At 39.0% G+C, this 16,723-nt stretch overlaps 2 protein-coding genes across 6 annotated transcripts in view; one reads left to right on the top strand and one right to left on the bottom strand.

Annotated features, from left to right (window-relative positions):
- Positions 1-16,723, bottom strand: part of KIAA2026 (KIAA2026 ortholog) — a 95,115-nt gene that overhangs the window by 16,531 nt on the left and 61,861 nt on the right. The window contains exon 10 of one of the 5 annotated variants that reach the window (XM_039384518.1): positions 5,521-7,169. The exons of 2 other annotated variants lie outside the window; for them this stretch is intronic. The gene's annotated coding sequence lies outside the window, so the exon portion shown is untranslated. Of the gene's footprint in view, positions 1-5,520; positions 7,170-7,653; positions 11,050-12,526; positions 12,675-16,723 lie in introns of those variants that run through there. 2 more of the 5 variants (XM_039384519.1, XM_027709777.2) reach the window with 2 other exon arrangements.
- On the top strand, positions 9,212-15,099 carry MLANA (melan-A). Its single transcript, XM_027709789.2, has 4 exons — positions 9,212-9,296; positions 11,795-11,891; positions 13,994-14,095; positions 15,031-15,099. The coding sequence occupies exons 1-4, from the start codon at positions 9,223-9,225 to the stop codon at positions 15,097-15,099; spliced, it is 342 nt and encodes a 113-aa protein (XP_027565590.2). The 5' UTR covers positions 9,212-9,222.

Here is a 16,723-nt window from a genome sequence, read left to right as displayed (position 1 = left end):
CACATGGAAGTGTTTTATTTTAGCCAAATTCCCTATTAGTAGGATTTACAAAACAACAGAAGTTTTGGGTAGGAATGTTTGAAACTAAGGAAGAAAGTAAGTAGTTTACAAGCAAACTAAAGCAGTAACCATTATATATTATTTTGATGCTGAAGTTGCATTTCGACTATACAAGTCTTCAGTACAGTCCCACAGGGCCATGCTAAGTGAATTAGGGAAACTATGGTCTAAATTAAATTGCCATGAAGTGTGTACGCAGCAGACAGAAACTCTACTCCCAAATGCAGACTGCAGCTATCAAACAGGAAGAGACATCACCTCACAGATGTTTAGCTTGGGGAAGTAGTGTTCAGTATTTTCAGTAAACAAGTCGGATGTGAAAGCATGAGTACCTGAATGGAGTTTTGAGCTAAAGATTTGAAGGTACTCTACAGAGCAGGGCTGGAATCAGATAAATAAATAAACCTGATAAATGGGAAAAGGTACATACGTGATAGAAAACAGTAGAGAGAAATACAGTATTAAATATCAGAAGTAAAAAGCAAAATACATCCACATAAAATGAAGAAGGATTGATGAATAGTAGAAGAAGACCTATGGCTATGGTGGCCTTCAAAATGAGTAAGAATCCCAAATGCAACCTTGCATTAAAAGTACTAAATGTTCTGTGTTATTGGTAAGATAGAATGATGCTTGCAAGGCTTTAACTGGAAGAAGTACGTAAGTTGCAAAGAATTAAGTGGAAAAAATTGAGAAAATTAAGAAAACACAACCTAAGGAAAAAGTGTAAGAAATAAAGTTTTTCTGGTTTAGAAGACAGAAGTATTTACAGGGCACAAGAACAGCCTTCAAATCCATAATAGGCTGACATAAAAAGACATTGTAGCCTGTTAAGCATGGAAGCAGACTACAAGGAGAATATGAAAACAGAGAGATATCAGGAATAGGTAAGACATGAGCAAGAATCTAAATATATTTGATTGTACTTCTAAGTAGTATGATGGGCTAGTTGACTTCCCTTTAGTCCCACATTCCAACTATCCTGAGGCAAATACTTTGAGTAAATACTCTTTGAGAATGAAAGAGAGTCTGTATCCAAATAACTTTTATTTTATCAGTGGGAAGAGAGAACTTAAAAGAAGGGAGGAAGGGCTGGATCACATTTAGAAAAAACAGTAAAAGGAAAAAAACATAGCACCTTAAAGTTCCCAAATTATCATTATTATCATAGCTGCCCTACTTATGAACTTTTTATGAAGTTTTTACCATGGCTTCCTCTGGGAAGTTTAACATAAATCACTCATCTAAAATAATTACTTCTTGTCTCATAGAATAATCATTATTTCAAAAACTTAACTTACACGAAATCAGCTGAGCCACTAATAAATCAACTACCTGTGAGGGCTTGACTGCAGAATGTACACTGGAAGGAACACAACTGGGCGTGTTGTAGCACAGTCCTGAAAAACTACTTTTCAAACTTGTCAATGGAAAAATGGATTTTTTCTAGAAGTATTAGTCTTCAGTCTTCTGCAGGGTTCCAATATTTAAAATAACTCTTCATTTTATAAAGTGAAAGGAAGGGTTATTGGAGGCAGGACAAATGGGGATATGTTTAATAGATGTAGTTTCTACCTCTGCCTTTCTGTTAAAATTCTGTATTTTATTTACAAGTCCTGTCACTGATTTATTTTGACATGTCCTGACATCAGACATGGGCAATAAAGAAGACACTTAGTGGCATGCTGTGCTCTGCTCCGCAGTTGTGCATGTATTTTAGAATACAGTAAAGGAGTTGACAAACACAACTGAGTTCAGCAGAGGATCACTGAGAGGCTGTGCAACTGGGGCTGGTTCAGCCAGGGGGGAGTGGTGGCTCTGGAGGCACCAAACAGCAATCAGGCACCAGGAGAGACAAAGGAGATGCAGGTGGGCCGTTCACAGTGGTGCTTGGTGTGAGGGTGAGACAGCAGCACAGGTGGAAACATGAGGAGCTCAGGCTGAAGCTGTGAGGGCAGCCCAATGGTGGGGATGTGGTCCAGGGCAGTTGGGTTGATGCCATCCTTGGGGCTTTTATGGCCTGACAGGGTGAAGTCCCGAGTATCTTGGTCTGAGTCCAGAACTGACTCTGTCAGGGCTGGGGCTGGAGATTTCCCCACTTCCCACCAGCCTGAACAGGATCTTGTGAGAAATGAAAAGTCATACTCTTATTTTCTTGGCTAAATGCACAGAATAGAATTAGTCACCTGGACACTCTGTCATTTGATGGCTATGTACGTGTTTAATGGCACAGAAGTAGTAGAATCATAGAATCACAGAAAATGCTGAGTTGGAAGGGACCCATCAGGATCACTGAGTCCAACTCCTGGCCCTGCACAGGACACCCCAAGAGTCACACCATGTGCCTGAGACCATTGTCAAAATGCTTCTTGAACTCTGCCAGGCTTGGTACTGTGACCACATCCTTGGGAGGCCTGTTCCAGTGCCCAAACACCCTCTGGGTGATGAATCGTTTTCTTGATGTAAAACTAAACCTGCCCTGATGCAACTTCAGGCCAATCCCTCAGGTCCTGTCACTGGTCACGAGAGTGAAGAGATTGGTACTTGCCCCTTCACCTCCCCTTGTGAGGATCTTGAAGACCAGAATGAGGTCTCCCTTCAGTCTCCTCTTCTTCAGGTTGAACACACCAAGTGACCTCAGCCACTCCTCATACAGCTTCCCTTCAAGGCCCTTCACCATCTTCATTGTCCTCCTTTGGATGCTCTCTAAGAGCTCAATATCTTTCTTATATTGTGGTGCCCCAAACTGCACACAATATTCAAGGTGAGGCTGCCCCAGTGCAGAGCAGAGCAGACTGGCTGGCGATGCTTTGCCTGATGCCCCCCAGGACAGGGTTGGCCCTCCTGGCTGCCAGGGCACTGCTGACTCAGATTCAACTTGCCATCAATCAGGACCCCCAGGTCCCTTTCTGCAGAGCTGCTCTCCAGCCTCTCGTTCCCCAGTCTATACACACATCCAGAGTTGCCCCATCCCAGGTGCAGAATCCAGCACTTTCCCTTGTTAAACTTCATATAGTTCATGACTGCCCAGTCCTCTAATTTGTCAAGGTCTCTCTGTAGGGCAGGGAATTAACAGCTCCTCCCAGTTCAGTGGCATTGGCAAACTTACTTATTATTCCTTCAAGTCCTGTGTCCACATCATTAATGAAGATGTTGAATAGCATGGGACCCCTGTGGAACCCCACTAATGGCTGAATGCTGGTCTGATGTTGTTACTCCATTCACTATAACTCTCTGTGCCCAACCTGTGAGCCAGTTGCTCACCCATCACGTAACACAGTTATCCAGCTGTGTGCTGGACATTTTGTCCAGAAGGGTACTGTGAGAGCAGTATCCTACTACTCTCCAGTAGCGAGAAATTTTGTTACTGAAAAGTATCAAAAGCTTTGCTGAAGTCTGAAAATATTACATCTAATGGATTTCCTAAATCAAGGAGGCTACCTTGTCATAGAAGGAAATCAGGTTTGACAAGCAGGACTTTCCCTCATGAAGCTGTGCTGGCTGTGACCAATGACTGCATTGTCCTCCAGGTGTTTTTCAATACCGCCCAGAATAATCTCCATACTGAAGTGAGACTGACAAGCCTGTAGTTCCAGGGTCCTCCTTCTTGCCATTCTTGAAAATTGGGACCAGTCAGCTGGGACCTCTCCAGATTCCCAAGACCACCTGAAAATCACTGAGAGAGGTTTTGCAGTGACATCAGTTAGCTCCTCAGGGATTCTTGGATGAATCCCATCAGGCCTCATAGATTTACAGGGATCCAGCTCAAGCACCAGATCCCACACAAGTCCAGGGTCAACTCGCAGTCATGGTCTTGAAGCTCAGGGCACCGAGATCCCCTTGGTCTGCCATCCATGCTGGACAGAGGCAAAGAAAGCATTAAACATCTCTGCCTTGTCTCTGTCCCTGTTTGTGAGGTGACCATCCTCACCCTGTAATGGACCAATGTAATTTCTACACTGTCTTTTGCTGTTAATATATTTGAAAAAAAACCTCTTTTCCTATCCTCTACGTTTTTGACAATTTCAACTCCAATTGAGCTTTGGCTGCAAAAATTTTCTCCCTACTGTGGCAAACTGCATCTCTGTATTCTTCTCTTGTCACTTGACCTTGCTTCCGCTGGGCATACACCTTCCTTTTTCTCCTTATTTCCAAAAGCAGATCCCTGCTCAGCCAAGCTGGCCTTCTGCCTCATCTGCTTGACTTGCAACACTTTGGAATTGCCTGCTCCTGTGCCCTCAGGAGGTGATCTTTAAAGTGTGACCAGCACGATGGACCCCAGAACGTATAAAATAATTTTCCATGGGCACTTTACTTACTAGCTTCCTGAGTAGCCTGAAGTCTACTCTCCTCATGCCCAGAGTTGAAGTATTGAGTGCTTGTATTCATTTTAGGACTGCTTTTACTTCAGCTGTAGTGGCAATATTCCAAGTTAAGTTTCACTGGACTATTACTGCAGAGATTACTCAGAATCACAGAATCATCAAGGTTGGAAGAGACCTTTAAGATCATCCAATCCAACCATCCACCCAGCAGTAACACTGAACCCCCTGAACCACTGAACCATCACCCAGTGCCAGATGTCTTTGAAACACCTTCAGGGATGCTGACTTCACCACCTCCCTGGGCAATGTGCTGCAAAGGACTGTTTTGATCCAAGTCCTAAGGATACAGCCTGTGTTGACTATATTAATTTTCTTCAAACAAAATGTTTCAGAGATGGCCCCAGAGGCCTAAATCAGCAGCTCATCTGCAAGGAGTTTCTTACCCCAAACCAGTTATCAACCTACTGGTGGGAACAGGACTGTGAGGCTTTAGAAAGCACTGCCATTCTCTTAAATCCAGGGATGGTGTCCTGAAATCACAGGAAAGGGAAGTCATAAATCAATCTCACCTTGATAGTGCCCAACTGCATCCAAAAGTTTTTCACCCACAGTTTTTCACTCATAGTTGGTCACCCTGCATCTCAGAAAGTCCCACAAATCGGAACAATCCCCTGGGCTCAGAACCTGCAGTCAACCACAAAGTAGGAGCAAAGAAAAACAGAAAGCTAGAAAGCTATCCAACCTTTTTTCTTTGGAAAAACACAGTGCAGCCACACAGGCACCATTGCAATCATGCCATCCTCTTGGCACAGCTACTACAGGATTAAGACTACCATTCCTTCTTTATTGTAAGTTTCAGAGATAGAGCAGAGGGAGATGGGCCTGACAGCAGGGACCAGAGCTTCACTTGCAAACTACTTGAGGAGGAACTTTCTGTCGTGAACTAGGCTTTCAGGATGAACATACTAAAGGTGTTTGTGCAAGGCAGCCTACAGGACAACATGTTGCTTCCTGGAGGTGCCTGCAGTCAAGGTAGCAGCTGTTTGAGGAATAGCTTTGCAAAAAGCTCCAAATCATAGAATCATAGAATCAGCTGGGTTGGAAAGGACCTCTGAGATCATCAAGTCCAACCCTTGATCCAACACCACCGTGGTTACTAGACCATGGCACTAAGTGCCACATCCAGTCTCAGGCCTGTAGTAGAACTGTTCAGCCTTGAAGCCAGATAATACATACTTCCAAGTAAATCCCCAAACCATGGAGAGATGAGGATTCTGAGGACAAACTGAAAGGAGTATAATGTCCTTATTTTCGCTTACTGTATTGTGTTACTGTTAATGTAGATTTAGCAGTGAAATACTTGTGAGTTTCCACTGAAATTCCCATAAAACTCACAACTAAAGCCTTTACTAAATCAAGTGCCAAGGTACTCACATTTCTTTGTTTTGTCTGCTGTAGGAAGCCTCAAATGCCAGAGAAAATAAATTATCAATTAAGGGAAATAAATTAATAAAAATCCCAAGATCTTCTCCTAGAAAGATGGAATCACAATGTCAACAGCATAAAACCAACAGCTATTCTTCTTCAAAGGTCAAGCCTGTTATTTTCAGTTACACTAGAAGCATTCATTTCATTCTTATGATCAAGATTCATCAGCATCCTAGGTTTGCCACAAGTTCTGGCTTATCACAAAAAACCCAAAGTAACTTGGGTTACTTGGAGGTTTCTCCATCCTCTTCCACCCTCTTCTCCTGAAATGCTATCTTTGAAAAGGTTAACACCTGTGAAATCCATTTGCCAATTCCAGTGACTTTACAGTGATGGATTTAGCAGCACTATTTCAGAGAACTAAGATTTTGTAAAAAAACTGAGATCAGAACCAGGATGTGGTGTTTCACCTTCTCATCCATCCAATTCCTCAATAGCAGCATTCTGCATTTACATTCCAGATGGTGCCACAAATCATGACAAAGTCATTATTTTTTTCCCTTTCTTGTTATACTATTAGCAAGAGATTCATTCAGAACACAAAATATTCAAGCAGTTGACATTTTGCCCTACACATTGCTTGAGGCGAGGATGGGGCAGAGACTAGGATTGGTAATCACATGCATTTAGTCTATGTCTTGATTCTCACAAGACCAAACAATGCCCTTTAGTTATCATCCTCTCCCAGTAATGAAGCTTTTCTTCAGGAAAACACATGATTAGCTCTATGACATTTTCAGGGTGCATAAGGGCTGATATGTTGCTTAGGAACTTGACAGACTGTGACAGCGTCCACTTACAGTTTTACACACATGGGTATCTTAGAAACTTCCCTGCATCTCTTCTCCCTTTGAAACTCCAGTTGAGTTCATCTGGTATAATATAAAGCATTGAATGATTTGTACAAATTAGAGAGTTTATGTTCCTCACTGTTCATTCTTCTTGTTCCCTTCATTTTCCCCTCCACAAAACCCATGTTGTTTGGTCCAGCAAAACCAGCTAGATCTTTCTGGTGTTAATCACAGCACGGTTGAGGTTGGAAGGCACCTTTGGAGTTCATGTGGTCTAACCCTCTGCTCCAGCAGGGCCACCTGGAGCTGGTTGCTCATGACTGTGTCCAGACAGCTTTTGCATATCGCCAGTGTGGGAGACCCAACAAGCTCTCCAGGCAATCTGTCCCAGTGCTCAGTCACTCCCATAGAAAAAAAAGTTTCCTGATGTTCAGAGCAGCTCCTGTGTTTCAGTCTGTGCTCATTGCCTCTGGTCTTGTCACTGAGCACCACGATGGAAAAATATCTAAGACAGATCACATTTTTACCATGATTAAGCAAAACACATAAGCAGAAAAATGATCTGACCTCCCACACCTGCACTAGCTAAGAATAATATCAATGTTAAGACTTTTCATCTGATTTCCTAATGAAACGGATGTTGGTTTCTCACACTGTCTGTTCCCTCCTATTTGCTTTTCAGTCTGTCAGCTGTTTTCACCACATTTAGAGCCACGTACACAACTTCAAAGACAAGTGAAAACTTATTAAAAGTTTTCAGTCCTTCAAACTTAAAAAATCTGTGGAAGGACAGAGAGGCTCAGATTAATGAATCATTAAGACGAATGACAAGCAGAACATGGTTCTTGTATCTTCTCTCTCTTTCAGCAATATTTAAGACTGCTTGTCCATCACAGTACCCAGACCTCTGAATTAGTCACAGACTGCCATTTCTTGACTGGTCTTGTAAATGGAATTACCACAGTGTTAGCACAGGCAATTCATACAAGTCCATAACAAAGGACTTGTATGGACTTGTATGAATTGCCTGTGCTAACACACAAAGAACTTGTATGGACTTGTATGAATTACAAGTCCTAACCTAGGCTTCGTTAGTTCTGCAGCCCATGGGATAGACTCTCTTTTTGTTGCAGTATTTGCTTATTACTACAGAATTAAACTGTATTTGTCCAAATGTAAGACACTTCTGTTACAGTATAACATCATCCACCTATAAGTTTTTGTCCAAATATACTAGTTTGCACAGTGTTAAAATGATGCAAAAAGAGTGCATACACAAAGCTATAGTAAAGACATGCAAAAATACCAGTCCTCTGTCACAGAATAATCAGTCCTAAATCAAAACACGTTAAAATTTAGAAATAGTCCACTCTAGGAGCTTGTAAAAAGGGCAGGTATGTAACAAATCAATAACAGATTCTACTGCTGCTCTTAAAAATTAAGAGAGAAGGACATAGAAGAAAATGAAAAGTTGTATCCTTGCCCCTTTCATGCTAATTAACACATTCAGAAGCTGTACCGAAAGGAATTTAAACTCGTGATAGTCATAAGAAAACAGATCAAAGGAGAAAAAACCAGACCAAGTCAAGGAAAAGAAAGCTGCATATGCCTTTCAGTTAACAGAATACAGGTCTGAAGGAGGTAAGATGTATGCTTTTTTATTCTACACAAATATTTGTATATTTTTATTCTACACAAAATTTTCTGCTTTGCTTCAAAATTATGCTCTGGAAGAGGCTTGACTGTGTTTAAGTGAACTTGCAGATGTTTTCCTTCCCTGGCTAGAACTGTCTTCAGCAAAGTCATCATGTTTTATACTTTACCTGTGTAAGGTACGTAGATTGGCTGGATACTATCAAGTAGGATCTATTGTTGTGCGCTTTAAATGACAGAAACATGATTACTTGTGGATTTCTTCTTCACTGTATTTGATCAATTAGATTTTTAACTGTTCAGACAGCTTGAAGCTTGATGATTATCACCTTAAGAATGGGAGTTAAGGTTATAACACAAATTCTCTGCGCGTCTGAGTTTAGATTGTGGGAGACGTAAATTACTATTCCCATCTGAAAATCAACAGATCTCTGAGACTTTACAGTGATTGAAAACCTGTCCCCTGACTGTTTACAGGGAATAACAGAAATAAACAGCTACTTGTAAGGACAATATTAGTTTTTCTTCTCAATAGTTTTACTTGCCCAGGTAAATTGCCTTTCTTTCTGTATTCAAGATTGTACTTCAGAATTCTGCCATCACTTTGTACCTAAAAAGATGACATAAAATTCTTCTCTGCTGCAGTCAGGTGCAAATACCTTTATGTCACTGGAGATACTAAAATGTAGACTACAGTCTGTACTTGAGTTTTGTCTTAAATTGGGACAGCTGCATATAGGTGTGGATCTACTTGATTCTGAAGATATCAGACTATCCTGCCTCCCTAAAATGCTCGCATTAAAACACAAAGTTGATAATATTACACTTTAAAGATTACAAATTATTTATCACGCTGAGGCACTGTGTTTCTACCCTGTAGGTCTGAGCAGGACCAAGCTCACAAAATGGGCAGAAGAAATGACCATCCATATGGCAACTATTTCAGAGGGAGAGGACACACCTATTTTGCAGCAGAAGAGTAAGCATAAATCAAAACCTACCTTAGCCTGTAAGCTGGTGAAAAAATTGCATTGAAAGAAAACCAGGAAATAGTATCAAAAAACCTCACCACTGTATGTAGATGGAGTGCATTTTAACTATCGTGTAGTTGTCTCTAATGTTTGTCACTGCACAATCATTAAGAGCCCTCAATGATTAAGAAAAATCAGAATTGCAGAATTCAAGAACTTAGAGTTCAATCATATGATCACAAGTCATTGGTCTTTATAATTACCAGGTTTATTGAGGCTTATTTAGAATTTTCTTTTGAGGCTATTGCAAGGTGATCTGTACACTCAATTTATCTCTAGATCCACAAACCTCTCTTAGAAACCTGAAAGGGACATTGTCTCACCCTAAAGAACATAGCAAACTCCCAGAGAAATGGTAAAAAAAAAGGCAGATGAAGACATCAATGCCGTATGAATGTGACTCTAAACTGTTTCTGGGTAAGAGTCCCCTTCAGCAGAACTACGTCAAGCTAATACTGTTAGCTTCAGATTACAATAATATATTTTTGTCTTGGATTATTAGAAACACCATCCAACTGGTGATGTTTTAATACATTAGACAAATATCTCCAGTGTGCTTGGGATATCTGTAAGCAGAATGTGCTTCTGGTACTAGTTTATGGGCCCCCAAACTTAGTGACTTGTCCCACACACACATACTGCAAGATTTTTGTTCCTCCATGCCCTGGCAGAGAGAATAAACCAAGGGGAAGGCTCTCTCATCATCCATCCAAAGCAGCTTAGTTCTTCAAAAAAAAAGCTGGTTAGTCATGTCTCGGCACTTGAAACTAAACACGCTCACCTCTAACTGCTATGAATTCCAGTGGCTGTAATTGTAAGCAGTTTTTCTAGATATGTGAGGCAAAAGTGACTCTCTCCTTTTGGTACTAGTAGTGTTCTAGATATAAGCCCAGATTCCTAAAAGCACAGCTGCAAATTTAACTGGAATTGCAAGAAATTGTACGCACACTTTCCATACTAGCCTCTGAGTAGATAGGGAAGGACTTGGATGGCAAATATGTAGACAAAAGCACCAGCTCCAGAAATTAAATACTAGGGGCATACAGGCTAATGGATGGCTAAAACCACATAACATGTGAAAAGCAGAAAGCAGTCTCAAAATGTAGAGAGAGCAGCAGCTGCTTGGAGGGTCTCTCCAAGTTTTAATTGTGCTGGGGACAGTAACAAAACCAGTGGATCCATCTCATAACTTTGAAGATCAGCTGTAACACGGCTGCACCAGAAAGCAGGTGAATGCTGTTTGTTAGCCGTGTTCCTGGGTTTAACGGGTCTCCAGCCCACACAAAGTCTTCAAGGGGCAGGAGCAACTTGTAAGATCCAGGTACTTGTGAAAAAGAAAATCCCTTTGTCTCCAAAGGGCTCGTGTTTCAGACAGCACACAGGCAATTCAGACAAAAAGGCAGCCTGTTCTGTCGCACAAATCTGTTTGCATCTTCTTTCAGGCTTCTTAGGTCGCAAGGAAACACTCCTTCATCAGACTTGGAGTCAGTGAAAATGATAGCAAATAGATATAAAAAGTCTCTGGTAAATCACATACCCCATACTCAGTCCCTACTCATGCAAAAGCATGGTGGTAATTACTGCAGGGCAACTGGATAGTAGATATATAGAAGGATGTTAGCGTGGGTTTATCCTGATTCACACAGTAATATTTTTCCCCATGCTTTTTTCCCTTTAACCATTTTGCATACTCTTCTGTTCCTGAACAGGGAAAGAAAAAAAAAAAAGGGAATGAATTCCATATGTCTTAGCAGGGAGATTATTAACACAGAAGGAAGGGGGTTTGTGACTAGGAAACTTGCAATTACTTTGTCAGCTTGCTTTCTGACAGACAGCGGAATCATGCTGCTTCTCCGAAGTCCCCACTGAGCAGTAGGAAGGATGTCACAGCACAGTCTGCTAAGTGTATTTTCCCTAAAATGACCCAGTGACACCAATACTGTGCCTAGCATGTCACGAAACAAGAACTAAATACTTGCAGAGCTCTTAACAAATAAGGTTTTATAGTGTTTTATGTATCCAAAAAATCCTTCCATCACCAACAGTTGTTGCAATACGATGCAATAAGGATATATTTCCCCATACTTGCTGGCTACATAAATTTAGCAAATAAACATGACCTGCATCTCTACAGGTGTGGCATTTAATTTATTTCACATTCTCTCAGGCAGGTATCTTTTCAGAATCAGCAGTAGAGTATTATCTTCAAAGAAATGTATTTCTTACTTTTAAAATTATTAAGAACTTGGCAGAGAATTTAGCTAACTGCTAAATCTACAGAGACTTGCTGAAGTTACTGATACTTTTTCCATTTTCTGAGGTAAATTCTACGCCATGCCTTCCTCTGATGAAAGGGCACTGACACAAACTTGTGCTCTAATCTTTCATGCTCCCAGGAGAATACATCTAGTTGTGGTGTTATTATTTTGTTTTGCTCTCCCAACAGAGCTCTGGGCATTGGACTTTTCATTTTGGTGCTGGCAACTTTGCTTGCCTTTGGCTGCTGGTATTACAAAAGACGGAGTGGCTATAAAAGTCTGCAGGTAAGCATGGCTGCTCACTTTCTAGCATGCTGTTATTTTGACACGTATTACCTCTATTTGCAGGACATTAATGCAGAGAACATCGAATCTGTAACAGGACATCATCAGCTCAGGCAATATACATACACTGACATATGTCACAGGCAAACCCACACAATATGAAACACAACTTGCCCTCAAGAACTTGCAAGCCAGACAAAGGGATAAGAGGAAGCAGAAGCAAAGGGACATGAAGCCAGCTGCCCAGCTTTACACAACACATCAGGGGAAAAGATTATCTGTAGGAAGCATTATATTTAATATTTACACAAAACCAAGACATGTTCAGTGTCCTTTCATTTAAATAAAAGTAACATATTCACTACTCATAAGATTTACCCCTAAATAAGGACAGATGCGCTTACAGTAAATCTAGGAAGCAGAAAATAAGAATAAATGTTACAAGGAACTTAAGTAAATATGTTCACATAAAGATGACGCATCATTCATCTCTATAAAACTTGACTTGCAGTTTTAAGATTTACAAAAAAGAGCGGGGCAGATTTGAGGTTTGTTTTCTAAACATTACTTTTAAAATATTTTACTTCATGTCTTCTAAGAAAATATTAAAAAAAAGGTACAATCCTCATAACAGCTGTTGTTAGAAGTCTGAAAGCTTTATTTTTGAAGTTCTGCTCTCTCTCCTGTGGAAGGGAGGTCTTTTTTAATCCTTTAAAGTGAAAACTTGTGATTTAACTCTAGCCAGCAGCTAAGCTCCACGCTTACTTACTTCCCCTTGCCACCCTGGTGAGGAGAATTGGAAAGAAAAGGTAAACATGGGTTAAGAAGGAACAGTTCAATAATTGAAACAAAATATAATCGTCATCTACTAATCTACTACTGCTACTAATGATAATAACGAAAGAGAGAGAGAGAGACCGATAAAACCCAAGAGGAACAAATGTTGCACAACACAGCTTCTCACCACTCCCTGACTGACGCCCATCTCGTTCCTTGGCAGCACTCAGCCCCTCCCAGTCAACTCCCTCATTTATATCCTGGGCATGGTGTTCTGTGGTGTGGAACATTCCTTTAGCCAGTACAGGTCAGGTGTCCCAGCCATGCTCCCTCCCAGTTTCTCATGTACCTAATGTGCACCTGATGTCAGTGCATGAGACAGTGAAAACTCCTTGATTTACAGTAAGAGCTACTGAGCAACAACCAAATCATCGTTATGCTATCAGCATTATTCTCATAATGAATCCAAAACACACAGCACTGTATCAGCTTTTAAGAAGAAAATGAACTCTACCCCAACTGGTACTCGCACCAGGCTTTATCCAAATTTTTGTTTTAGTATCTTTTTAGTATCTTTTAGTTATCCTAATATTTTGAAAAAGATATGACTATTTGGGAGTTAAAAAAACCAGCATACCTCTCATTTAAGTCAGCAAATCCATTTCCTTCCTGTTTTCCATAACTCTGTCCCATTCCCTTTCCAGTTATCTATCCAATACTATCTGGCAAAATACATAAAACCTGAACTTTCATAGTGAGATGTTGCAAAAATGAAGGTAATACTCAAAAAAACTCTTCAAAAATCAAACCAAATGCCTGTTTTGTACATCATGGTAAAACCCACAATTTCCTTTTTAATTCCTTCTTATTGCTGACTGCCACTTTCTGGTTTTGAAAATTACATCTTTCTTAGAATTTTTCTGGCTGGGGAGAACTAGTACAGAATGTGTACAAAAGAAATGTTGGGAAAACAGAAAAGAAAAAGTTTGGAGATTAAAGAAAGAAATGAGTAGGATAAAAAGGAGAAGGCATTCGGATACATAGGAAGATGTCAGTTCCTGCAGTAGTCTTGGACCTAAAAAACGTGATGCTCATTTTTCTGGCAATGTAATTGGATAACACAGAAGAAAGACTATGTCTCAGCAGAGACAGCCAAAGGTGATAGGTAAATTGTCTCACTTGGTTACTTGCATTGTGTCTGGTCCTAATTCCAGATTCTAATACATATTGTAAATGTGCTATCAAATATTAAATGACGCATAATTTGCCCCAACTTCACAGTCTCTTCTTCCTTTCATGTTCCCCATGTTTCGTTATGCTCACAGAGCAAAAGCTCTAGTGTGAGCACAGCACGAAATGTGATAGGTGAGGGAGCAACACTGGACTGCAAAATGACTCTGCAGGACTACAGAAACTTTAATTCTGTGGTAAGTTGTAACTCAAGGTCTCATTTACTTAAACATAGTAAGACACGGTGAGACAATATTGGTAAATGGGCAATTAATGATTTCTTCCTTGGGGTGTGCTCTCTAGATAGAGTCTTCAATGCCTCTACATCAACTTAGAAAGTACTATTTTGAACAAGTTTTACTGTGAAAAGGGTTTTTAAAATGTACTGTTTAGAATTCTTCTTTTAAAAATTCATTTCTTTCTTTTACATTTATTCTAAAGTTGTATGGTCATTATGCAATCTATTAGAATGATCTAACACCCGAATGCTGAAATATAATGAAAAAAACACAAACATTTTCCAGTAGTTGTTCTGCCATTCTGACAAACAACAAATGGACTGTGTCTAGTATTACTATACTCTGAAAAGCATTGTCAGGGAATGTTATAAAAATTCAAGGTTTTAGCTCATCTAATCATTATGGAGAGATGAACATTCAAACTTATAACTGTCAAAAAGTTAAACTGAGTGATGAGTATATGTTAAGTAATGGGTGTGTTTAAATGGCTTTAGAATAGGGAAAAGTCTAATTTATAATCAGTTTTAAATAAGCTGCTCAAATTTTTAACACTAGAAATAAGACAACATGCCTGCATCAAGACTCTTACAGAAAAGCTTCAATATTTATCCGAGTTACCAATATAAAAACACCCATATCTTAAAAAAAAAAAAAAATCCTGCCTTTACAACACTGAAAAATCTTTCTTTGGATGAACAGTTCCAATAAAATGAATCTGACGCAAAACCAGAAAACATACTAGCAAAAAAATAGACATAATGAATGAGCTTAGCTATTTTAAGTCACTGAACCATATCTAATACAGTGGTAAATAGCTTGCTGCATGTTTAATGTCATATTCTTGTACCTCAATTGGTTTTTTCAATCTCTCACACCGATTTTCCTTACCACAGGTACCTGATGCTCCACCAGCTTATGACAAAATTGCTGCAGATCAGTCACCACCACCTTATTCACCATGATAACATGAAATTTTAAACTCTTCATGCTCCCTCTTATTTCCCGTACATGCTTAACTTTCTTATAGCTAAAATCATAAAAAAAGGAAATCACATGCTTTCATTAGGAGTTGCTGAAACCGCTTAGTTACAAACCTGGTTTTTGAAATGCCTCAATAAATCTGAATGTGCTTTTGGTTTAAGCTTTTCATTTCTTGTGATCAGATTAATACGCCATGCTCTGGGCATCTTAAATCCTTCATAGATCTACCAAGTGTAAGTACATATTATTCAGTATCAATCAAGAGTAAAAAGCGCTGGCACCTTTATTTTCATCTTTCTCATTTAGTCTCCCTTCCTTTAAAAAAATATATAAATAAACTATTCCTTGGAATGTGATGTACAAGAATCTGTCACAAAATGAACAAACCCATTTGACTACATATCCTGTTACAGACTGTTTTCCTTACCCACAGTTTTAAAATTAATTTCCAAAAAGCAACTATGTTTTACAATACGCTTTTACCTCACTTCACCTGTTTATGTACCTGAAATAAATTAATTCCTTATAAAACACAATCCAGGCAACCAAGAAAATACTGCTTAGAGATCACATTATTTCATACCGGTCAATGGGTATAACAACATCACCTCTAGTTTTCTTCTGGCAGTCTTGTGAGAGAGCAAGAGAACTTGTAGATATAGAGCTTTACATATCATCTGTTTCTAATATGATGGAACAATATGAGAAAATGCACAAAAACCATGTTACCAAGAATACAGAAGACAACAGACTTAAAGATGTTAATTTTTCCAGCTTGTCAGAACACGAGCAGTAATAAAAACCAAAGAACTGTTATGTGCATATATTAGCTGTATAGATTTGATAGTTATTTTTTACTTAGTCTTTTTGTTGTTGCTTATTTGCCAGATTATTTCTTAAGATGATATGCAGATCAACAAATTTATACACAAGGCCTGATATCTCACAGCAGGAGGCAGCTAAAACTGTACAACATTCGTTAAATTGAAAAGTAGTAACAAAAGAAAACTAATTTCATAAAGCAATTATTAACTGCTATTAGTAAAGAATCTGGCTCTTTGTCACCAAATATGCAAATACAAACACCTTAAAACAAAAAAAAAGTTTTAAACATAAGGTAGATTTACTTGCCTAACATAAACTCCACAGATGGTGATAAATAATAAGACACAGCTTTTTTTGAAATGTTTTTTAGATTAGATGTTTCTATAGATTGTTTATAAATGTTATATTAGATATATGTTTTTATTATATCTAATATCTATATAGTATCTAATATATGGAGTTTATGTTATGCAAGTAAATCTGCCGTGTGTTTAAAGCTTTTTTTTTTGTTTTAAGGTGCATATATAAGACATATATATATAAAAAATTATTTAATATATGTTTATATAGATTATATAAAATTGTTGGAAGGTAATAAATATCAGTAATTCTAGTAAATGGTTATATACATGGTTTTATAAATTTAGTTGATATATTTATTTAAAAACTTAGAGAGGTATTTTAACCCAAAGAGCTGTCTTACCTCTGTCATTTCCAATATATACCTTAAGGAAAAAAATTGTGGACTTGTTTAGTGACAGGAAGAAGAATACACAGGAA

This window comes from Pipra filicauda, unplaced genomic scaffold (genome assembly GCF_003945595.2).
Source record: "Pipra filicauda isolate LSUMZ 115617 unplaced genomic scaffold, ASM394559v2 scaffold35_size7292922_pilon, whole genome shotgun sequence".
In the NCBI taxonomy this organism is placed as follows: Eukaryota; Metazoa; Chordata; class Aves; order Passeriformes; family Pipridae; genus Pipra; species Pipra filicauda.
The sequence above is the reverse complement of the archived record's forward strand: the minus strand, read 5'-3'. Positions and strand labels throughout refer to the sequence as shown.